Below are 24365 nucleotides of genomic sequence, written 5' to 3'. Positions count from 1 at the left end.
TCAGTCACATACCTTTTTAAACTTTCCCCTTACTCCTGCTTTCTTACAAATACTTCTGTGAGGCTTTGAGCAAAATGCATCAAACCACCACTCCAGACTACCAGCTTCACTTTTTTCTCCCATCCTCACACAGTCCTCTCCATCAGGATGTTCTCCATGTGTCCCGTTCCAATTGTCGGGCTCCTTCATCCTCCAAAACGTCAAACTAAGATATGAAGAACAGACAGAACTGGTTCAGTGAAAGTTTAATACAGGAAATTAACAAATATATTTTCACAACAATCAAACCTTTGATTTAGTTGTGACCCATCCACCCACAACCATCTGCCCTCTACTGCTGAGTCTGTCAGTCCGATCCAGAACTTGTCCTCAGCTTCAGTCATTACATCTCTCAGTCTTCTGTTCAGGAAAGTCTGATCAGTAAAAGAAGATTAAAATTACCTTGTTATAATTTCTGTGATGAGAAGGTGAAATATAAAGATGTGCTAAAACATTTGAGAACGTGAAAAGTGTTTCATACCTGCTCCTCCCTGCTGTCTATCTTAACCAGGTCTCCTCTTTTAGCTCTACACTCATCTCTGCTCTTGTTCCAGGATGATTGACTGATGGAGAAGTAATAGCACTTTCCTCCATGTTGCTCCCAGCCTTCTTCACATTTATAACATGCTTGATCTTTGAAGAGATTACAGCAACGACTTAAGTCAGGTGGATGAAATCACTGTTCATGTTTGTGTGATTTGGAGGCAGCAGGAGGCCAACCTTTTTAAACAATGTGTACACTATAGAGGGCGAGTCAATCAGCAGTCCAAAAGTTTAATCCAGCGTTGCAACGTTGGAGTCTCTAATGCTTACATCCAAGCTCCTTCAACTACAATGGCCTAGATCACTGAGAACATTCACATACGTTTACCTGAGACATTTGTGTTTCCACTTTCATTTCTGTTTTGGAGATCATCTTGTTTTTTGAACATTTGCTTCAATCTTATGTTGTCAAACACTGATTAAAAAAGAAAAATACAAATTATTCTGTGTCATTTTTGTTTTTGTTTTACTTAAATAAGACAGATTCTCTTTTTGAATTCTTTCAAAATGTTCACAATTTTACAAAAACAGCTCTTAAAAAGTAAAAAGAAAAGTTGGAAAAAAACCCACATTATAAAGGCTAGTTATAAATTATACACCATGTGTATTTACTAGTAAGAAGAACTAGCATCGCATCCACTCACCAGTAACAACAAGACCAATGACGGCAGCAGCCAGTAGACCACTGACAACCAGCAAGGCCAATCTCTCTGTGGTGACCTTTGACCTTTTGCTCAACACATCTTGTTGGTACCCCTCTGAAAAGTTAGCAGAGAAAGAAATGTTATAGAGATGTGGAAAAAGTTAATAAATGTATAGTTTATACAAACCACACATATAAAATAATCATACTGATTTAAGACAACGATGACCTTTCAACATGTTTGAAAAATTATAAGTAAACATCAGCTACTATAAGGAGAAAAAGAACAGTGACCACAGTGGTTTGGCACTTTAACAAGAAGTCACCCGCTGACACATTAGTGAACAGCAAAAATGTTCCTCAAATGACTGTTTGAGGCTTGTTTCAAAAGAAAGCCATTCCCCATGTTTACAGCCTTGTTCAAATGTCAGTGCAAAATAGATTAAACTGTGAAATCTGATTATTAAAGAAAGTCTCTAGGTTCAGTAAAAAAAATGTAAGCAAGTGTGAAGCAGATATGATCAACATTTTTTAAAATGCAAAATAAATTGCAGACATGGGCACACAGAGACACCCACCCACACGCTAAGCGAGATCTCACTCCTCAGAGCAATTTCCTCTTCTTTTCTTTTTTTTAAATGTCGACTTCTCTTTCACACTTGCTAATTAGAAATAAGTATGAACTATATGAATAGAAATTCACCACTACATATGTTGTATGACTTTACTGTACTGCATTATCTTTGTTCAGTTGTCTGATGCAAGTAGTTTAACATTTATCACCATTTATCATATCTCACATTTTACTTTTCTTAATTTCAGTTCTAGTTATTTATTTATTTAGAGCCACATTTCATGATTGTGTCTGAACACAGTCCGTCCTCAAGGTTTTGATGAAAGTAGAAAGAATTTGATGTCTTAGTGTTAGTGGTGAAAAAGATTTTTATTTATTTTTCAAAGAGTGATTGACCAATATTTTTCTGAGATATTGTATTTTGACAGGTGAAAAACATTTTGACTGGGTTTCTTTTTTCGGTAAAGTCACACTACTTCACTCTATTAATTAACTCTGATTGAAAGCATGCTGCAAAAACACAAACACACACACACACACACACACACACACACAGTCTGCAATCTGCATATGCGTATTATATAACACAAGATATAACTATGCAATCAAGAAAATCTATCATTACTGCTCCATACTTACCAAGTGACTCTGTTGTGGACCGCTGAGTCTTTGAGATTGTTACTTCAGAGTAAGTGGTGTCAGGCAACGAGGAAATGACAACTGTAACAAAAATATGAAACCAGATTTCTGCTCAAAGTGATGAAGCCTGGTGATTAAATGCAGGCAAAAAAAAGAAAAATAACAATTTTTAGGAGATTTTCTCCAATGATGAGATAAACTCACCATTAGCTTTCTTCTCTCTTGTAAACTTCACATCAGAGTATAGTACTCCAGCTTCAGACATTTTACTGTTGTGTGACTTTCAGTGAGTCTGAAAGAAACTTTTCACAAGATTCAAAATAGAAAGCATTTCCTGTCAAACAGAAAGAAGAGGAGGGCTTTAAAAACCTCCTGCCACAAAATGATTTCCCGGTCTCTTAAATTCACAAACAGACATAATCCAAAATGAATTCCTATGACAAGACACTTTCACATTGTCCAGTCTTGGTCTCGTGTCACAGACGTTTCAGGCTGACTCTGTCTAATGGAAACAGAAAGAGTCCTGTCCACCACCTTGATCTTGGGCTCAGCTTTCACTACTAACAAAATGGTCTGACACACACTGGTATCTTGACACAATCTCCCACTGATCCATTCAGCCACAAAAATCCAGCATATTCAAGTGCAGAAAGTGGACACAACAACATAAATAACTCTACAACATGAAGCTGCCAGACACAGAAATTAAAACCAACCAGACAGGAAGCACAAGACTTGTTGCATCAGATAACAAATAAAAAAAAAAAAACACACACACACACACACACACACACACACACACATAGTTAACAACAGTTCCTCAGTTTGTTCTGCTGTTGACCTTTGCCTTAAATGCTTGAAACTTTCAAAGCTAATTGAGTTCTCTCTTTTTTTCTATAGTCAAATGAGAGAGAAGAAAAGGGTTACATATGATCTATACATTTGGGGTAGTTAGCCCAACACTTCCCACTTAGCAAAATTGGTATGGCCTAGATCTGGCCCACACAATGTGCTTACACAAGGCCCACATACCGCAAAGAATGACAGCCCTTTGGTGGCCCAGATCTGGTTTGCCAGATGTGACCCCACACATGGGCCAGCACAAGGCCACTTGCAGACACACTGGTGGTTCTGTGTTGGCCCATGTGTGGACTACCTCTGGCAAACCTAATCTTGGCCACCAAAGGGCCGTCATTCTTTGCGGTATGTGGGCCATGTGTAAGTTGTGTGCAGCCACGGACCAGTTGTAGACACACTGTTCTGTGCTGCCCAGATGTAAGCCTATTGTGTACTTTAATCAAGCCATGTCATAACAATATGTGCCAGAACATGCAAAAGTAACATGATGAAACTCAATGAATGGACTGACTCTTATATAGCACTTTTCTAGTCTCCCAGATTACTCAAAGTGCTCTGTACAACATGCCACATTCACACACTTTCTCTAAACTGAAAGAGACTGGGACAAGAGACAAGACCAGCACATGTGGATCAGTGAGGCTTCAGCAGTTTTGCATCTGTCACAAACAATATGGAGAGAATTTAGGATAGATACAAGTTAATCTGGATTTTGAGAAATGGGTTCTTTGCACCACTGCAAACTGGATTAAACCAGGGCGGGCACATAATGATGTTGTGTTTACGTGTTTGAATATGGAGGCACATGTTTCGTCAGAGATTGTCATGTCTAAATCTTCTACTACAGTGTCTTGAGTTTTGATGAAGAGGTATGTGTCAAGTTTCATAGTAAGATATTTCTTTAAAACAGATGGGCATGCTGCCCTCTTCTGGTGTAAGTACAATTTTATTTATATAGCACATTTCTAGATAAAAGATCTCAAACTGCTTCCCAAAGTATAAAACAAAAACAGAAGTTAATAAAATGCAATTCTAAAAAGATGTGTTTTTAGTTGTTTTTTAAAAGTGACCACTGAGTCTGCAGATCTTGAATTCCGAGGAAGAGAGTTCCACAGTCTGGCGGCCACAGTGGCAAAAGCTCTACCACCCTTGGTTTTCAGCCTTGTATGCTGAATAACAAGTAGGCCCTGTTCACAAGGCCTCAGGGACCTACTAGGGACATAGGGCTGTAAAAGTTCAATGATGTACGCTTGTGCTTGTCCTTGAAGAGCTTTAAATGTCAGAACCAGTACTTTAAAATGGACTCTAAATTCAACGGGGAGCCAGTGCAGCTGTATAAGCAACAGTGTCACATTGGACTACTTAGATGTTTTTGTCAGAAGCCTTGCAGCAGCATTTTGGACAACCTGCAGACGCTCCAGGGAGTTTTTGTTTAGACATGTAAACAGTGAATTACAGTAGTCCAATCGTGATGAAATGAATGCATGAATAACAATCTCCAGTTCAGTATGAGATACTATAGGGCTCAATTTAGAGACGTTTCTTAAATGATAGAAGCAGGAAAGAACCAGAGATTTGACGTGAACATCCAGAGTAAGAGCAGAATCAAAGGTTACCCCGAGGTTCCCGATAGACGATTTCACAAATGTTGAAAGAGGACCAAGTGTCACGGTCCGCTGTGACGGACCGAGTGGAGAATGCGTGTAATGGACCCAGGTGCGTACACAAGTGAGCAGACGGGAGTGAGCTTTAACAGAAGGCGAGCCTTTAATATGGCTGAAAACAAGGTGTACAAATACAGCAGGGATAACGTGGCTAAACAGAAACCTAAACTGGGAACAAACGATGGTGAGGCTATGGCTTGGAAGACAACAGACCAGGCATGGAAACACGGAGGGTGGGAACACAGACGACGCAACACAGACTGTAAGAAACACAGAGACTAAATACACATGAGGGATGATCAGGGGAAGTGGCCACACATGGGAACGCAGCTGACACACATGAACTTAACGACAGGACAGGAGGAGTGAAACTGAATACACTGACAGTGAATGCAGGCCTTCAAAGTAAAACAGGAAACATGAGACACGAACCGGGGAGACGTAGTACAGGGGGAGGTGACAATACTGACAGCATGAACTTGACAGTACAAGACGCACAGACATAAACACACGAAGGGCAAGGGAGACGTAATGCAAGGGTGATATATACAAATGGCTGGACTACCTTAATGAACCTAAACAATCAATAAACATCAAAATAGACTAAACACAAAACACCGGGTCGCATGACCCAGGACCATGACACCAAGAGCATTTATTATGTTAGGTACATGTCTGTCCGGAGCACATACAAGGACTTCAGTCTTTTCTTCATTAAGTTGGAGGAAGTTGTCAGCGATCCAGCCTTTGATGGATTCTAAGCACACATTTAGAATCTGCAGCTTAGAAACATCTTCAGGTTCAAAAGAAATATATAACTGGATGTCATCTGCGTAGCAGTAGTAGCAAATGTCCTCAAAGGGCTCAAAACATGCTGGAGAGGAAGTAGATATGTTAAAAACAATAAGGGCCCCAGCACAGAACCTTGTGGCACACCATAAGACAGGGATGTGTACTTAGAGACCGCGACAGAAAAATATTGTTCATAGAGATACTATGAAGCAGAGTTGCAGTCTTACACGCCTCTCTGCAGCTTCTCTCTTCCTGCTACCCCCCCAAAAACCCATCTCCATTGAGACTGTGCCAGCTCCCAAACAGACAAAAACAAACTAAAAACCAGCAACAAACAACTTAAACATAAACAATCACAAAGAAAGAACAATAAAGTATCCACATCTGAACCAAAGAGTAAAACAGTGAAATGTGGATTATTAAATATTAGGTGATCAATTGATCAACAAATCGATTCACTCTGCCTTACAGAAACCTGGTTGCAGCAGGATGATTATTGTGGGTGATTTTAACATCCATGTAGATTCTAGAAATGACAGCCTCAACATGGCATTTAATCTGTTATTAGACTCAACTGGTTTCTCTCAAAATGTAAAAGAACCCACCCACCACTTTAATCACACTCTAGATCTTGTTTTAACATATGGCATAGAAACTGAACATTTAACAGTGTTTCCTGAAAACCCTCTCCTGTCTGATCATTTCCTGATAACATTTACAATAATTGATTACACAGCAGTGGAGAGTAGACTTTATCAAAGTAGATGTCTTTCTGAAAGCGCTGTAACTAAGTTTAAGAATATAATCCACCCACTGTTATCATCTTCAATGCCCTGTACCAACATAGAGCAGAGCAGCTATCTGAACGCTACCCCAACAGAGGTCAATTATCTTGTTAATAATTTCACCTCCTCACTACGTATGACTCTGGATACTGTAGCTCCTGTGAAAACTAAGGTCTCTAATCAGAAGTACCTGACTCCGTGGTATAATTCTCAAACACGTACCCTAAAGCAGATGACTCGTAAGCTGGAGAGGAAATGGCGTGTCACAAATTTAGAGGATCATCATTTAGCCTGGAGAAATAGTTTGCTGCTTTATAAGAAAGCCCTCCACAAAGCCAGAACATCTCACTATTCGTCACTGATTGAAGAAAATAAGAACAACCCTCAGTTTCTCTTCAGCTCTGACTGTTTTGGAGTGTAATTTGTTTCATAGTTAGATGCCTGACTGACAACTGTATAAAACGAAAACTACACACAATATTCGAAGCACATTGCGCACACTATGGGAATTTACGACTGTGCGTAAATTCCCCCTAATTTTGGTATGATCCGAGCTTGGGCACTAGGCGACTAAGCGAGGGGGCGGGGGGAGCTACTGCCTGCGAGTGTGCTGTTGGAAATGTGCAGCCAGGGAGACAGAGGAGAGCTTCAGTTTGACCAGGAAGCAAATCATCCGTACTGGACAAATAATGTAAATACGACGGTTTATCACAAAAGATTGATATCAAACTGATCACTTGACCCATATTACGTTACTTGCTCTTTGAGTGAATCAACAAATGGCGAAATGAAAAGCCGAACAACAACAATACTGTTTTTTAGAGAGTCTTAGCTTAGGCCTACATGTGTGTTTATTTCATATTTTCAGTTATTACCCTCCACGGCTAAATAAAGCCCTCTAAATCGGTTTCAGGTATGTACTGATGAACACAACAATGGACATAAGGGGCTTCTTTCAAGAAAAAACTCAGGTAGATGTTATTTTATATATTATGCTTTGTATGTTGTTTAGTATATTTCTATGCAAAACAAGAGCATTTTCAGCATACATCAGTATATTCACAGTTGAAACCAGATATTTACATACACTTTTTTTTTTACTGTTACTGTTAAACATCAATTTAGAGTAAACTCGTTTTGTTTTGGTTAAATAAATATTGAAACATCTTTTGAATTAGTTAAATGTCAGAATAACGAGAGAAAGAGCTGTCTATTTTAATCACTTTCATCAAATTAAGGAGTACATATATATTAAGTTTATTGGTAATTAATAAGAAACTCCAGACGATTCCATTCTGAGCTTAAGAAGCTTCTGATAGGTTAGTAGAGTCCATGTGAGTAAATTGGTGGCACACCTGTGGATGCATATAAGGCAAAACACAGAGCCTGTTTCTTTGACATGGGAAAAATCAAGCGATATCAACCAAAACACCAGGAAAAGAATTGTGGAGCTCCATAAGTGTGGCTCAATTGTGAATACAATTTGGGTAATACAGACAATTTCTCTCTTTACTCTTAATTTTAACAATTTCTTAAAATATTTATTAATGTAATGTAACAGTCTGATTTGATGTTACAATTAAAAAAGTGTGTTTTTATCTGAAGAGTGTGTAAATATCTGGTTTCAACTGTATATTTGATGATGTTGGTGTTTGGCTTGATTGTCAGCACAAAGAGGGAGAGAGAGGAACAGCAAGGGAACAAGAGCAGGTGAGACATGTCAGACATTCTCTGAATATTTGCATAGTCATTCTTTTATTGTTTTTATGTTTTCATTGCAAGAAACTTTATTTCAATTGGTGAAACAAGGCAGCAAGGACTGAAGTGTAGTAAAAGAAACTTTACAGGTTTTAAGAGGTTTAATATTTTTGGTTAATGTGAGCATGATCAAAACCCTGAAAATGGATTTCAGATCTACTATAACAGTCTACATTGTTAAGCTGTGGTAAATGAAGGCTGCCTGTGGACATCAGATGTCATACAAATCTCTGCATGCCTACTGACTGTTTCAACCAAGAGTATAAGTGTAATGGAGAGTCCCGCCTTTGGTCAGGAAGCAGTCATGCTGATAGGTTCCCACCTTGAGCTGCCTTTGGCAGACTCCCAGCTGATCATCAAAGACCAAGTCTACGTCATAAACCTCGAGGGTCAGCGTGTCATTTTCCTCAGTGTAGAAATAGGAGAATTCCTCTTCCCACCAGGGGTTCGGGTCATTGTAGCGAACAGATGTTTTACCCAGAGAAGTAGAACCAGAGGACACTGTGACATAGGCATCTGTGGTTAACAGGACAACGGTGGGAAGATCAGTCGCTCGCAGATCATACACCTTGAGTTGGGCTTCGACCATGATTGAACTGCACATGAGCAGCAAAAGGACGAGAGGCACACTAGAGTCCATGGCTTTGCTGGAGGCTGTGGAGAAGGAACAATAGAGCTTTACATTTTAGCCAGGATACCTGGATCGACACAGTCAGCCTTGTGAGGGTCTATTTTATATTGGAACACATTTATGCAATCCTCAGCATTGTCTACATATATATTCTCTGTGGACATTGCAGTGAACGGTGTTCCTGAGTCTGTACAGACATTTTCACTAAACAACTGTGTATGTTTTTAATGCATTGCTCCATATCAACTCTCTTCTCCTTTACTTCTCTCATAACTACTTCACAGTAGACTCCACTCTTAAAATTAAATGCATCTTGTGGCGGAGGTGTGGTCCGGGGCGCGGCTGCAGGGGAGAAGTGGTGCAGTGAGCTCAACGGGGCGGTGCTGGTGAGAACAGCTGATGGCGATTTGGACTGATGGTGGTTTTCCTTCCTTTTATATAGTGAGGTGGAGAGGAGCGGAGGAGGAAGACGCTGCGGGAACCGACCGCTGTCAGACGGTGTTCTGTTATAATTCCGTGGACACTCTCAATAAATGTGGAATCTGATGATAACAACCTGTGTGTGGGTGTATCTGTGCATAGCATACGTCACACATCTATTGGTAACAGTAAAACTGAGTGATCCACTTCCACTAGCCAGTAGTTTGGAAACAGCAAAGTAAGCCACCATTACAACCTTTACAACCTTTACAGTCAACATAACAAAAAAGTATATAAAATCACAAATACCTAACATTAAACAGGAAAAAAAGGTTTGACAAATCAGAGACCTGTAGAAATGCTATGTATAGTCCTGATCCCCCAAAAGAAAGAAGCTTATTCCTTTGTTATTTAATATTAAACAATTTTTTTTTTTCCATGGGCACAGTTCAGGTATTCTTTGGGTTTCAGGAAAGTTCTTTAGGATTTTTCATGCTATGTGTAACATGTCTTCTTGCCTATTCACAGTCAATTCTGTGTGTTATAGGAAAAAAGCTTTTTCAAAGCAAAATGTTTTCTGTTGTTCACATTATAAAACATTTAGCATAACTAAAAACAGTAACAACATGATCTAACTCAGCGGTCTCCAACCTTTTTTGCGCCACAGACCGGTTTATGCCCGACAATATTTTCACGGACCGGCCTTTAAGGTGTCGCGGATAAATACAACAAAATAAAACTAGTACCGGTACTGAAAAAAAGAAAATGTATTCATAACACACATGAAAAGACCCAGGAAAACCAAGTAAACGATAAAAATGATAACAAAATAACGCTGAAAACCGATAAAAACCCTGAAAACTATACATTTCACACCTGAGCCTCAACTCTCGCGGCCCGGTACCAAACTACTCACGGACCGGTACCAGCCCGGGGGTTGGGAACTGCTGATCTAACTCATCTGGGAATTATGAGTTTGGATCCATCTTAGTAAATCAGAGGGTCACAAATGGCTTTTAGAGCACATGTTATTCTGATTGGATTAGAACAAGGAAAATGTTACACTGTAGACTTTTAATTTGAGCAGAAAGCAAGAAGCAGTTCTAAACTCTTACCTGTAGCTTGGTCTTGTCTCTCGCCACGTTACCTGCTGTTCAGGATGTTTTAGAGGCTGACTTATCAGCTTTATGTCAACAATACACTGGCCACACAACCTGCTCAACTCCCATGATTATATAATATGTCCGAATTGGAACATCTGCTTATGGTGTCTTGTTTGGCCACCTTCTCCAAACTCTCAGAGTGCTGTGAAACCGTGTCACATCCAACTTGTTGCATAGGCCACTGTAAGGATCACTTGCTGTCACTTGATCCTCCTTAACTGTTAGTTTTCAGTGTGCAGGGCAGTACAGTTTGTTTGTTTTTACAGTCTAGGTATGCATGTGAGGAGTCTGTTAATCTGATCCAGAACTTGTCCTCCAAATCCTTCATTTTGTATCTTATTTTTTCAACCAAGAATTCCTAAATGGAAATTTAGATTAACATTACTCTGTTTTCTGTGCCAAGATGACAAAAATGTAAGAATCAGAAAACATGAACCTACAGCAATGTTTTATACCTGCTCCTCCGTGCTGTCTATCTTAACCAGGTCTCCCCTTTCAGCTCTGCAATCGTCTCTGCTCTTGCTCCAGGACAACTTCCTGGTGGATAAATAATAGCAGGTTTCCCTGTGTTGCTCCCAGCCTTCTTCACATCTTAGAAAGGGCTCATCTTTGAGGGAAGGCAGCAAAGAAGAATTTACTGTTCATATTTGTAGGAGTTGGAGACAGCAGGAGTGAAAATGTGCATTTAATAATAATAATAATAATAATAATAATAATAATAATAATAATAATAATAATAATAATAGCTGTGTCTCAGAAGATTAAATTTCACTGATGGTCACACAGTTCAAGGTTAATATAATGCTGCAGTGTATGAGCTCCATATTCTTACCTATAGGAGAGGGTTTTTTTGTTTTTTTTACAGTTTCCAGCTTCAATTCAAGGTTTCTGAGGGTTCCCATGGTTCTTATGAGTGCAAATTCTAGGTAAATTAAAAATAAGAAACCTATACATGCCAGTAACAGTTAAGGTTTCACTTAATCTTTGTAAAAAACAAAAATACAAATACAAAAATACTGCTTGTTGTCATGGCTCGGGCAGATTGGGTTACTTTATGTCTTTTTTAAATTTTTCCTGTGGTGGTTCTGAGTTCAAGTTGCAAATCAAGGTGGAGCGCTCTTGTCTGTCATTCTCACACCTGCTCTGAACTATTGCAATCAACCCCTGAAGTATTTGGCTGAATGACCAACAGATCTCTGTGGTGGTAATCAGGCTCACCTTACTATTAACCTGCATTCCTGTTTATAGATTTCTTATGTTGTTTTTGTTCTTGACAGTGGCCTCCAGCCTCACCTGGAATGCTTACTTTAGCTGCATTTCCACTCAGTTTGTGGGTTCTGCCCCTCCTCATGAGCTCACTCTCACCTCCAATACTGTTCTAACTATCTATTATTTGTTTTTACAGTCTAGGTATGCATGTGAGGAAGTAAAAAAGACAAAAAATTGTAACAGCCAGGCAGAAGCTGATTTTGTGAAGAGTGAATAATGGATTTAAATGCTGACAAAATGGGACGTGGAAAATAACTTGAGTAAACCAAAAAACGAGCCTTTATTGTGGCTGATACCAAAACACAAGAAACAAGGCGAGGTAAATATCCTTCGTGGTCCAACCTATCCCAGAATTCATAGTGAGCCATCCGTCCACAACCATGTGCCACCTTTATATTGTTATATTGTTTGTTTGATATGCTTTTACATTTTCATGTGAAGCACTTTGTTATAGTTTCTTGTCTTAAAAAGTGCTACATAAATAAATTTTACTTACTTACTTACTATTCAACTCAAGCAGCTGAAGTTGTAGGATTAACAGATGCATATTAAATGATTTAAAATCCACACGTTACCATATAGATATACACTGACAGCCAAAAGTTTGAACACAGCTTCTCATTTAATGTTTTTTCTATATTTTTACTACTTTCTACATAGTAGAAACAAACGGAAGACATCAGATATATGAAGCAAGATATATGGAATTATGTAGCAAAGAAAAAAATGATAAATAAGTCTAAATGTGTTTTATATTTTAGATTCGTGAATGTAGACACCCTTTGCTTTGTTGACTGCGCTGCAAACCCTTTGCCTTCTCTCAGTGAGCTTCATGATGTAGTCACCTGAAATGGTTTCACTTCACAGGTGTGCCTTGTCAGGGTTCATTTGTGGAATTTCTTGCCTTCTTAATGGGGTTGGGAACATCACTTGTCTTGTGGAAAAAGTCAAGCTAGTACACAATACAACAATACAATTTTATTTGTATATCACATTTAAAAACAAGAGGTATGCCAAAGTGCTTCACAGAACCAATTAAGAGCAATAACAGGTACAAATACACTGACAGGTGGGAGACATAACTAACCAATAATACAACAGGCACAGCAGGCACAAGCCAAAAGGCTGAAGGTTAAATCATTATAAACATTAATCAGAGCAAAACGATAAAATACAGTACACTTACAAATGCGGGCTCTAGGCAGCCGGGAAGGCTAGGCTAAATAAACACGTTTTTAATTGAGATATTAAAGATTGAATTGGATCAGACGCGCGAATAGCTCGAGGGAGATTATTCCAGAGGTAGGGTGCAACAGAGGCAAATGTGCGGTCACTTCTGGTCTTAAGCAGAGATCTAGGTCCCACCAGGAGCATTTGGCCTACTGATCTAAGCGCTCTCCTGGGGGTATAAAAGCTGAGGAGATCAGTAAGATAGCTGGGCACGGTATTATTTATGATTTTAAAAGTGATCAATAAGATTTTAAAATCAATACAATATTTAATGGGAGCCAGTGCATGTCAGAAAGAACTGGAGTAATAGACTCAAACCTACCAGTCCCAGTTAAGAGACGCGCAGCAGCATTTTAAACAAGCTGCAGTTTGTGAACTAGGGCAGCAGAGGTGACAGCCCTATTTGACAACTGTTAGAATTCATATTATGGCAAGAACCAATCAGCTATGTAAAGAGAAACAACAGTCCTTCATTACTTTATGAACTGAAGGTCAGTTAGTCCAGAAAATTGCTAAAACTTTGAATGTGTCCCCAAGTACAGTTGCAAAAATCATCAAGTGTTAGGACGAAACTGGTTCACATGAGGAAAGGAAGACCAAGAATCACCTCTGCTGCTGAGGATAAATTCATCTGAGTCACCAGCATCAGAAATCCCAAGTTAACAGAACCTCAGATTAGAGCCCAGATAAATGCCACACGGCGTTACAGTAGCAGACATAGCTCTACATCAACTGTTCAGAGGGGACTGTGTGAATCATGGTCAAATAGCTGCCCAGCTGGTTTGCGTTTAGTTGGACCATCATTTATTTTTCAACAGGACAATGACCCCAAACACACCCCCAGGCTGTGCATTTGACCAAGAAGTAATGGAGTGCTGCACCCGATGGCCTGGCCTCCACAGTCACCTGACCTAAACCCAATCAAGATGTTTTGGGATGAGATGGACGGCAGAGTGAAGGAAAAGGGCCAACAGGTGCTCAGCATCTCTGGGAAACCATTTCAGGTGACCACTGAGAGAATGCCAAGAGTGTGCAACGCAGGAATCAAAGCAAAGGGTGACTATTTTGAAGAATCTAAAATATGAAACATTTTGAGTTATTTCACACTTTTTTGTTCAATACATATGTGATCATTCATAGTTTTGATGCCTTCAGTGAGAATCTAAAATGTAAATATTCATGAAAATAAAGAAAAACCATCAAATTAGTGCGTGTCCAAACCTTTGACTGGTAGTCTGTGTCTTGCTATCACTGTCACTGTCTCTGTTGCTCATTCACTCTTCCTCTTACTGGCTGCTGATGTCACTTTTCACCCTCACAGTCAGCTGCTCAAAATCCAACTCCTTCTCTGGGCCCCAGCAGCTACTGAAATACTGAAATAGGGCAGGCATGATTAGAATGATGGATCCCGGCTGTCTCGGCCAGCCTCCCCTATCACTGCCCCTGAACACACTGGACTGCCCCTCCCTTGTAGCCGAGCTGCAGACCAAACTGCCACACATATGTATTTTTAATAATTTCCCTTTGACTTGCTGGGTTTTATAGTTGCTTGGTTGTGATATTTGGTTCAGAAGCAGTCAGTGAAACCCATTCCACAGCTGGCTGAGAATCAAGATCATCATTTTGAGAGAATTTTGAGTTCCTTGGAAATCCTGTGTATTCTCAAAATGTAGAACATCATGAGCATGCTGATCATCCTGCACCCATCACTCAGGCAAGAACCTAAACCCCAGCCTCCAGAGTTGAATGTGGGCCTCGTGCAGCCCCAGCCTCACTGTAACCTCAGTATCACGAGTATCATTTGCAACTTGGGCAGCCTGGACAGCTTGCATATCCAGGGCCAGTCTTTACTATTTAATGGTTTCTGGTGTTTCTTGGCTGGCTTTTCATTTTGTGATTCATGACATTTTGTTTTTTATTACAACATAAAAGCTTGGCCCAATTTAAGTCATGCAACAGGACAATGACTATTTTCATCTCTCTGTTGAAGATAAACATCACAGTCAACAATGAAACATATTCACTGGATTAAAACGATGGTGCTGCTCTATTTTTACCTGTTACCATGGTGAATCCTGATATCACAGATAGATTTAGTGTGCATCTTTCCGTATATGTTTAGTATGTGTGTCTTATCATTTCCTGTTTTATTGTGAAGGTTTATTTTCTTGTATGTGATCACTCTGAAACACTTAAAGCCTTCATTGGAATATGAAAAATAACAAACACAATGAGAAGAAATGTCACGCAGTGGCGGTCCTAGCCTGTTTGGCGCCCTGGGCGAAGACTCCCTCTGGACTGCCCCGCCCTCTCCTCCCTGTGCCGCAAGCAGCAGGCGCACCTCGAAAACGGAGGGCGCCCTTACTCCCACTATAAAGCCATAAAAAGGACAAAAAGGATTGTCCCAGTTTCTGGAACCTCAGAGGGGACTGGGGGCTTTGATGTTTCACTCCAGAATTTGTTTTTTTAACCATTCAGAGGTGGATTTGTTGCTGTGTTTTTGATCATTGCCCTGTTGCCCATTTTTGCTTGAGCTTCAAGGCACAAACCGATGGTCAGGCATTCTTCAAGTGACTTATTATTAATTCCATGTATGTATATGAACATACAGTCACTTCGTGTTTCATTCAATTTATCCTAGTAACCATAGGCTTATTCTCATATAAACATTAATTTCAACATTAGACTTAGACTTAGTTCCTCCTACGCCGGGCGGCGCATCGGGCAGCTAGTGGTCTCCATCGATGTCTGTCAGCAGCGACTGCTACAGCTTCGTCCCAGGCAATGTCAACAGTTCTCAGATCATCCATGAATGTTCGACGCCATGTGGTCTTTGGTCGGCCTTGCTTTCGCTTGCCAGTGCGTGGACGCCATGTCATGGCAATCTTAGCTGGGCGATGAGGGGGTAGGCGTAAAATATGGCCCGCAAAGCCATATTTTATGCCTACCCCAGTAGGCACTGGACAATTTCAACATAACTTCTTTTTAATTCAAATGGATAGAAATTTTTTTTCTCTTCAAAAATCTGTTTGTCAGTCACAATATTCTCAATATGTTTCTTTTATTAAATCATACATGTCAGACATTCTCTGAATATTTGCTTAGTCATTCTTTTATTTTTTCATGTTTTCATTGCAAGAAACTTTATTTCAATTGGTGAAACAAGGCAGCAAGGACTGAAGTGTAGTAGAAAAACTTTACAGGTTTTAAGAGGTTTAATATTTTGGGTTAATGTGAGGATGATCAAAACCCTGAAAATGGATTTCAGATCTACTATAACAGTCTACATTGTTAAGCTGTGGTAAATGAAGGCTGCCTGTGGACATCAGATGTCATACAAATCTCTGCATGCCTACTGACTGTTTCAACCAAGAGTATAAGTGTAATGGAGAGTCCCGCCTTTGGTCAGGAAGCAGTCATGCTGATAGGTTCCCACCTTCAGCTTCCTTTTGCAGACTCCCAGCAAATCATCAAAGACCAAGTCCAAGTCATAAACCTTGAGGGTCAGCGTGTCATTTTCCTTAATGTTGAAATACGAGAATTTCTCTTCCCACCAGGGGTTCGCGTCATTGTAGCGAACAGATGTTTTACCCAGAGAAGTAAAACCAGAGGACACCTTGACATAGGCATCTGTGGTTAACAGGACAACGGTGGGAAGATCAGTCGCTCGCAGATCATACACCTTGAGTTGGGCTTCGACCATGATTGAACTGCACATGAGCAGCAAAAGGACGAGAGGCACACTAGAGTCCATGGCTTTGCTGGAGGCTGTGGAGAAGGAAAAGTAGATTTACATTTTAGCCAGGATACCTGGATCGACACAGTCAGCCTTATGAGGGTCTATTTTATATTGGAACACATTTATGCAATCCTCAGCATTGTCTACATATATATTCTCTGTGGACATTGCAGTGAACGGTGTTCCCGAGTCTGTACAGACATTTTCACTAAACAACTGTGTATGTTTTTAATGCAGTGCTCCAGGGTCATTGAGTGGTTTGTCAAGCACATTGTATTGTTATCCCACCTGTTTACTCAAACCCTCCTCCCTGCACAGATTTTATAACCATGTCAACTCTCTTCTCCTTTACTTCTCTCATAACTACTTCACAGTAGACTCCACTCTTAAAATTAAATGCATCTATTGGTAAAAGTAAAACTGAGTGATCCACTTCCACTAGCCTGGAAACAGCAAAATAAGCCACCATTACAACCTTTACAACCTTTACAGTCAACATAACAAAAAAGTATATAAAATCACAAATACCTAACATCAGATCAAACATCAGGCAAAAGCTGCAATACTTTGTGCACATACATGTCCTTACTGTCGGTGCCAAAAAGCTCACAGTATCATTCACTGACTGAGCCCTCAGGTTTCAAGGTAATGTGTGCGAAAAGATTCGTGTGCTAACAGCTGGTGTTGTTTGGACTGTGTTTCTGTTCACTTTGGTGTTATTGCATGCTTTATGAATGGGATCTTTTCCATAAATGTGACCGACACTGATGAAAGGATGAAAAGCTCAAGAATCTCTATGTAAAAATTACAACAACAACAACAACAAAAAAAAAACGTTAACCAGTTCAGGGTCTAAAATAGTATTTGTAATTAATATTTTATGTAGGAAAATAAAAAGGCAGCAGATTAATTTAAGGAAAATGTTTAACGCGATGTGGTAATAAAATGAACTCAGTCATGTGAAATACTACAAATGAAAAGGGTTAATTCACCACATAATGTGATCAGATTATTATTAAAACATACAGTGGGAGCAAAAAATATAGGAAACAATTTAACTGTTTAAATAGATCTAAGTGATAAATTGAAGACTATTGAAAATATTCTTCATGAATTCATTTTTTATCCAGTTTTTGGGTCTTTACCTGATTACACTGACCATCATTACAATTTTTCAAAGCAAAATGTTTTCTGTTGTCTTCACATTATAAAACATTTAGCACAACTAAAAACAGTAACGACATGATCTAACTCATCTGGGAATTATGAGTTTGGATCCATCTTAGTAAATCAGAGGGTCACAAATGGATTTTAGAGCACATGTTATTCTGATTGGATTAGAACAAGGAAAGCGTTACACTGTAGACTTTTAATTTGAGCAGAAAGCAAGAAGCAGTTCTAAACTCTTACCTGTAGCTTGATCTTGTCTCTCGCCACGTTACCTGCTGTTCAGGATGTTTTAGAGGCTGACTTATCAGCTTTATGTCAACAATACACTGGCCACACAACCTGCTCAACTCCCATGATTATATAATATGTCCGAATTGGAACATCTGCTTATGGTGTCTTGTTTGGCCACCTTCTCCAAACTCTCAGAGTGCTGTGAAACCGTGTCACATCCAACTTGTTGCATAGGCCACTGTAAGGATCACTTGCTGTCACTTGATCCTCCTTAACTGTTAGTTTTCAGTGTGCAGGGCAGTACAGTTTGTTTGTTTTTACAGTCTAGGTATGCATGTGAGGAAGTAAAAAAACAAAATATTTGAACAGCCAGGCTGAAGCTGATTTTGTGAAGAGTGAATAATGGATTTAAATGCTGACAAAATGGAACGTGGCAAGTAACTTGAATAAACCAAAAACGAGCCTTTATTGCGGCTGATACCAAAACACAAGAAACAAGGCGAGGTAAATATCCTTCGTGGTCCAACCTATCCCAGAATTCATAGTGAGCCATCCGTCCACAACCATGTGCCCTAAGATGCTGAGTCTGTTAGTCCGATCCAGAACTTGTCCTCCAAATCCAGCATTTTGTATCTTATTTTTTCAACCAGGAATTCCTAAAGGGAAATTTTGATTAAAATTACTCTGTGTTTTCTGTGCCAAGATGACAAAAATGTAAGAATCAGAAAACATGAACCTGCGGCAACGTTTTATACCTGCTCCTCCGTGCTGTCTATCTTAACCAGGTCTCCCCTTTCAGCTCTGCAATCGTCTCTGCTCTTGCTCCAGGACAACTTCCTGGTCGATAAATAATAGCAGGTTTCTCTGTGTTGCTCCCAGCCTTCTTCACATCTTAGAAAGGGCTCAACTTTGAGGGGTTGCAGCAAATAAGAATTTACTGTTCATATTTTAGGAGTTGGAGACAGCAGGAGTGAAAATGTGCATTTAATAATAATAATAATAATAATAATAATAATAATAATAATAATAATAATAGCTGTGTCTCAGAAGATTAAATTTCACTGATGGTCACACAGTTCAAGGTTAATATAATGCTGCAGTGTATGAGCTCCATATTCTTACCTATAGGAGAGGTTTTTTTTTTTTTACAGTTTCCAGCTTCAATTCAAGGTTTCTGAGGGTTCCCATGGTTCTTATGAGTGCAAATACTAGGAAAATTAAAAATAAGAAACACATACATGCCAGTAACAGTTAAGGTTTCACTTAATCTTTGTAAAAAACAAAAATACAAATACAAAAATACTGCTTATTGTCATGGCTCGGTCAGATTGGGTTACTTTATGTCTTTTTTAAATTTTTCCTGTGGTGGTTCTGAGTTCAAGATGCAAATCAAGGTGGAGCGCTCTGGTCTGTCATTCTCACACCTGCTCTGAACTATTGCAATCAACCCCTGAAGTATTTGGCTGAATGACCAACAGATCTCTGTGGTGGTAATCAGGCTCACCTTACTATTAACCTGCATTCCTGTTTATAGATTTCTTATGTTGTTTTTGTTCTTGACAGTGGCCTCCAGCCTCACCTGGAATGCTTACTTTAGCTGCATTTCCACTCAGTTTGTGGGTTCTGCCCCTCCTCATGAGCTCACTCTCACCTCCAATACTGTTCTAATTATCTCACACCATTCTCAGTTCTTTATTAGTTCTGAGGACATTTTCATTTTGGGCCATCATTCTATTATATTTAACTTTTCCATCTGTCCCTCTCTCCTGTTCGATATCTTGTTAATTCTTATATTTTAAACTCCTCCACTGCTGCTAAATTTTTTCCTGATGTTTTTAATGTGGTCTTGCCTGTCTCTAACGATGTTGATTTATTAACAGATCTTTTTAATAATCATTGCCTTGATGCATTCTTAATCATCCAGGTAAGTAAATCTCCAAAAGTTGATTCTGTTCATCTGGACGTAGCACTTTCAGTGGGAGAAACGTTTCATCACTCAGCCAAGTGACTTCTTCAGTCTCAGCTGACTGCAGGTTTCCCCAATCTTATAAACAGTACATTTGCATAATGACTGAAACCAGCCCACTGAAGGAACAATGGGCTGGGAGGTCAGTTCCTTCATCATGATTATGCAAATTCTCATGACCATTGATCAACAACCACTGATCAATGGCCATAAGTACCATTCACAGAGTGTTGGGGAAGTCACGTGAAGATTCATCAGCCAGATTAAGTGTTTACTTACAATTGACAGTGATAGCAGACATCATCATCACAACTCCAATCAATACTCTCCACACAAACAAGCATAAACACACTCGACTATCACTAAATCAAATTTAACACTCATACACAAACACGATTTGTAATGACACAGGTTCAGTTTACAACAGGGCTCATTCGCTCGGTCAACAAGTGGAGTAAAACCAGAGTCATGATAAACAATATATATGCTGTGTTTTTTCCTGAATACTTTCTTCACGTTTACTGTCTAACGACAGTGCTCGCAAGCACCCTGTGCTTATGAACAAAAAACAAAAAAAACCTTTCGTGTTGGTGGAAAAATGTACAATATCGACAAATTGAAAAATGATATGGCAACATAACATTTGGTTGTTTAGGTAGAGGGGGAAGTTTTAGGAGTGACGGCGAGAGAGAGAGAGAGAGAGAGCAGAAAAAGAGAGAGAGCGAGTATTGAGATGTGAGAGATTTGAGACGTTTAGCGTGTTTGGAGTGTGTAGTTAATGTTTTGTTTTGTGTAGTGTTGTGGATAGTTTTGTGTTGTGTGTCAGCACAATGAGACGACTGCTGTCTCCAGGTAGAAAAAGGAATGATACACCTGCTGCTGTCAGACCTGCAGGTATCAGGCTGTGATGTTCTCCTTTATAGTGGACAGAAATAATTGTTTTGGAGTGGCACAAATAATTTGTGTGGCATCTTATTGAATGCAGAACAGCTGATTGTTCTGTAAATAGTTTGAAATGGTTAAAAAAACTGTAATGTACACTGTAATGGTCAATTCCACTTCTTTTTCAATGATATCTGTTACTTACTCCATTTTAACACTTAACATTTCTTCCATTCTGCTTTAAATGTTATAATAATTAATAATTCCTTCAATAGCTATTTTGCATATTTATATATTCAGTGAAATCCAAAATGTGGTGGATTTTTTTTCATTGCTTAAAAGTTGTAAAAATTGGGACAATTTATAATTGAAAAAAATATTGAAAATTTCACAGGAGCTCTCACATTCGTTGTACAAAAATAATGAGAGCAGTAAGGAAGATACCAGATACAAATTTTTTTTACTTTCATTTATTTAATCATACTCTTTTTTTGTCTGTTTGTCTGTTTGCAACAATTCTTTTAAAAAAATTGCATCACTCCACTCTGGTGTTCAACATGGTGAACTGTATTTCAGAAAGATATACATTTAAGTTACACAGTTACTCCTGCTTTCTCACAAATACTTCTTTGAGGCTTTAAGCAGGACTGATCAAACCAACACTTCAGATCTTTATTTTCAAATTCTTCTCCCATCCTCACACAGTTCTCTCCATCAGGATCTCCCTCTGTCACGTTGTTTGGCTCTTTGCCAGCCCAAAACTTCAAACTAAAAGATGAAGAACAGAAAGAAGTAAAAACTGGGAATATTAATTCTGGAAATTGAATTTTTTTATTTTTATTTTTTCACAACAATCAAACCTTTCATCCAGTAGTGATCCGTCCACCCACAACCATCTGCCCTCTACTGCTGAGTCTGTCAGTCCGATCCAGAACTTGTCCTCACCTTCTTTCATTAGTTCTCTCACTCTTCTCTCCAGGAATGCCTGATCACAAAAAGATGAAGAAAATTACCTTATCTGACAGTTCTGTGCTGAAACATGTGGAAACACGACTAGTGTTTCATACCTGCTCCTCCCTGCTGTCTATCTTAACCAGGTCTCCTCCTTTAGCTCTACACTCATCTCTGCTCTGTTTCCAGGATAATTGACTGATGGAGAAGTAATAGCACTTTCCTCCATGTTGCTCCCAGCCTTCTTCACATTTATAACAAGGATCATCTTTGAAGAGATTACAGCAACGACTTCAGTCAGGTGGAAGAAATCACTGTTCATGTTTGTGTGAGCTTAGCTTGAAGTTTGTGTCTCAGAGACAAAATCCATAACTTACCTATTACTTTAGGTGCTGGACAGGTCGGCTGCACCGTGCTGCATGATTTTATCTTAGAGAGAGTCTCTGTTAGAATAAAGAATAAAACAGTCATCAGTCATTCATCATCTATTTTTATCTAAAGTTTGAATTAAAAACAAATAATCATTCACATGGAATAAAAAAGACAGACTCAGCTGTGTGTCATGAGTTTGATTTAGACTGAAGGTTAGAAACAATCAGCTGTATATGCTTACCTGTCAGATTTCTTTCACACTTCATTTTGTGATGTTTCAGGTTTTCGAGCTCGTTGTTCGTTCTAATTTTGTCAAATGCTGATTAAAAAAGAACAAACAAACCAGTCAGTCAGTGAGGTTTGTTTACACTGAAAGGATTTTTGTAGCTTTGTGTTTTCAGTGTTTCTTTAGTTACTGCTGATTTAAAAATGAGAGAAACAGACAGATTTTTCAGAAAACAAGAAAAACACTGAAAAGTTGGACACATCTTTAATTTGCTGCAACATGATTAAAACGGAGCCAGTGTGCCAATCTGCAGTGTTTTACACCTTCACTGTAAATATTTTTCTCATCAGATTATTGATTTTTTTAAGTTAAGTAAGACGAAGGAAACCACACAAACTCACAGAGACGATAAATAATGATGAGAGCAGCTGCCAGCAGGATACAGAGAACCACCAGTGCCACTCTCTCTGTGGTGACCTTTGACCCTCTGTTTGATTTTTCATGCCGAGAGTCAGGAGCTTCACCTGATGAACATTTAGAGGAGACACAATGTGAGAGTTCAGAAAAGTGTGTATTTATCAGTTACAACAGTTTAAACAGTTTGTCATGCTACAATATTTTAGTACTATTAAAGTACACTGAACTGTAGCTGAGTGTCAATACAAGAACATTAAAGATGATTTAGATGCTTTGAACAGGAAACACTTGAGTTAAAACATGTTAACATGTCACACATCCTTTTGGTCAGTTCCTGTTTTTGTTTTTGCTCTTCACATCTTCATTTTGCTTTTAAACATTCTTTCTTCATCAATTACTTTTGACTGTTACATTTCTGATTTATGCAATAAATAAAGAAAAATAATTGATATGATTAGACAATGAATGTGGGCTCTACATATTTTTAAGTCATATACATATAATGTTGTTCTGTTCCAGCACAAACATCATAACTTTAATCAAAAGTCTGATGATGATCACTCAGATGTGACTGAAGCTCCGTCACCTTCCTGTTGTTTTACCACCACATTAATGTTCTTACCGTCTATGAAGCTCTGCGGACGACTCATCATGCTGAAACTTCAAGATCCTGTCTTCAGACGTAATCCAACAGTCTCTCAATCACAAAACACAACAAAATGTTGAAATTATGTTTCCTTTATTATTTATCATAGATTCAATTCTTTATACATTTAATAGAAACTAGATGTAGCTTAGCTTTGATGCTTAATTTAATTGCTTCCTTACTCACTGTGGCTTCTGTTTTACAGCTTAAAAAGCCCTGTTGGTCTGTTCCTAAAGAGGAGGGAGGAGGCTTCATCTACAGTCTGGCTCCTCCTGTCAGAATAACTGCTGTTTTTATAACTGAAGGAAGGTTTCTTTTTTTATTATTGAAATATCTGTCCCTGTGGTACATTGTGCTGATCTCTTGCATACAAATGCAACAACAGTTTTATGAGTTGTATCACATTTGCAGGCGGTTAAAAGGAAGATAAAAATAAAATGTATTAAAACAGAACAAAATGAGGAACTGCCCATGAGATGAGGTGATATTTTAGGGCGTTGTTAAAATAGTTGTTTCACAAATTTGGCACAACCTAAAGGTTTCTCAACAATCAAGCCTTTTACACAGTCCTGAACCATCCACCCACAAATATCTGATCTGATCCACAACTTGTCATCTTCATTCATGATGTTTCTCATTCTTCTCTCCAGAAATGTCTGAACAGAAACAGTTGAGGAAATGACCTCACTGGAAATATCTGTGTAGGTTCTGAGTCACACAGGTCGTGGTAGAAGCGACTGGAGTTTTTTAAGTTTAG

General features: G+C 38.9%; 4 protein-coding genes across 5 annotated transcripts; all 4 read right to left on the bottom strand.

The window, feature by feature from the left end:
- LOC146609318 (CD209 antigen-like protein C) lies at positions 1-2703 on the bottom strand. 2 transcript variants are annotated; one of them, XM_085346096.1, is made up of 7 exons: positions 2643-2703; positions 2439-2519; positions 1227-1340; positions 911-997; positions 521-672; positions 289-413; positions 1-205 (listed from the first exon to the last, which is right to left on the bottom strand). In XM_085346096.1, the coding sequence occupies exons 1-7, from the start codon at positions 2701-2703 to the stop codon at positions 1-3; spliced, it is 825 nt and encodes a 274-aa protein (XP_085202222.1). The 2 variants fall into 2 exon arrangements, with proteins under 2 accessions (XP_085202222.1, XP_085202224.1); XM_085346098.1 differs by having other exon boundaries at positions 521-666; positions 932-997.
- Positions 2704-8281: 5578 nt separating this feature from the next.
- Positions 8282-10521, bottom strand: LOC146609317 (uncharacterized). The gene is made up of 2 exons (XM_085346099.1): positions 10462-10521; positions 8282-8949 (listed from the first exon to the last, which is right to left on the bottom strand). Exon 2 carries the CDS (start codon positions 8933-8935, stop codon positions 8546-8548), a length of 390 nt encoding a protein of 129 aa, XP_085202225.1. The 5' UTR covers positions 8936-8949; positions 10462-10521; the 3' UTR covers positions 8282-8545.
- A 5581-nt stretch (positions 10522-16102) lies between these two features.
- LOC146609316 (perforin-1-like) lies at positions 16103-18208 on the bottom strand. The gene is made up of 2 exons (XM_085346631.1): positions 18158-18208; positions 16103-16776 (listed from the first exon to the last, which is right to left on the bottom strand). Exon 2 carries the CDS (start codon positions 16760-16762, stop codon positions 16373-16375), a length of 390 nt encoding a protein of 129 aa, XP_085202757.1. The 5' UTR covers positions 16763-16776; positions 18158-18208; the 3' UTR covers positions 16103-16372.
- Positions 18209-21589: 3381 nt separating this feature from the next.
- LOC146609315 (type-2 ice-structuring protein-like) lies at positions 21590-23094 on the bottom strand (the record flags this gene model as incomplete). The annotated part of the gene is made up of 6 exons (XM_085346988.1): positions 21590-21764; positions 21857-21981; positions 22064-22215; positions 22325-22390; positions 22561-22638; positions 22947-23094. Coding segments are annotated over 6 exons (744 nt in total), but the record flags the coding sequence as incomplete, so codon positions are not given.
- Positions 23095-24365: the final 1271 nt, after the last annotated feature.

The sequence above is a fragment of the Diplotaxodon limnothrissa genome, linkage group LG22 (genome assembly GCF_057381915.1).
Source record: "Diplotaxodon limnothrissa isolate DT_005_m linkage group LG22, D_limnothrissa_male_GT1.1, whole genome shotgun sequence".
NCBI classification, from domain to species: domain Eukaryota; kingdom Metazoa; phylum Chordata; class Actinopteri; order Cichliformes; family Cichlidae; genus Diplotaxodon; species Diplotaxodon limnothrissa.
Note: the sequence above shows the minus strand (reverse complement) of the source record. Positions and strands in the feature narration are given on the sequence as shown.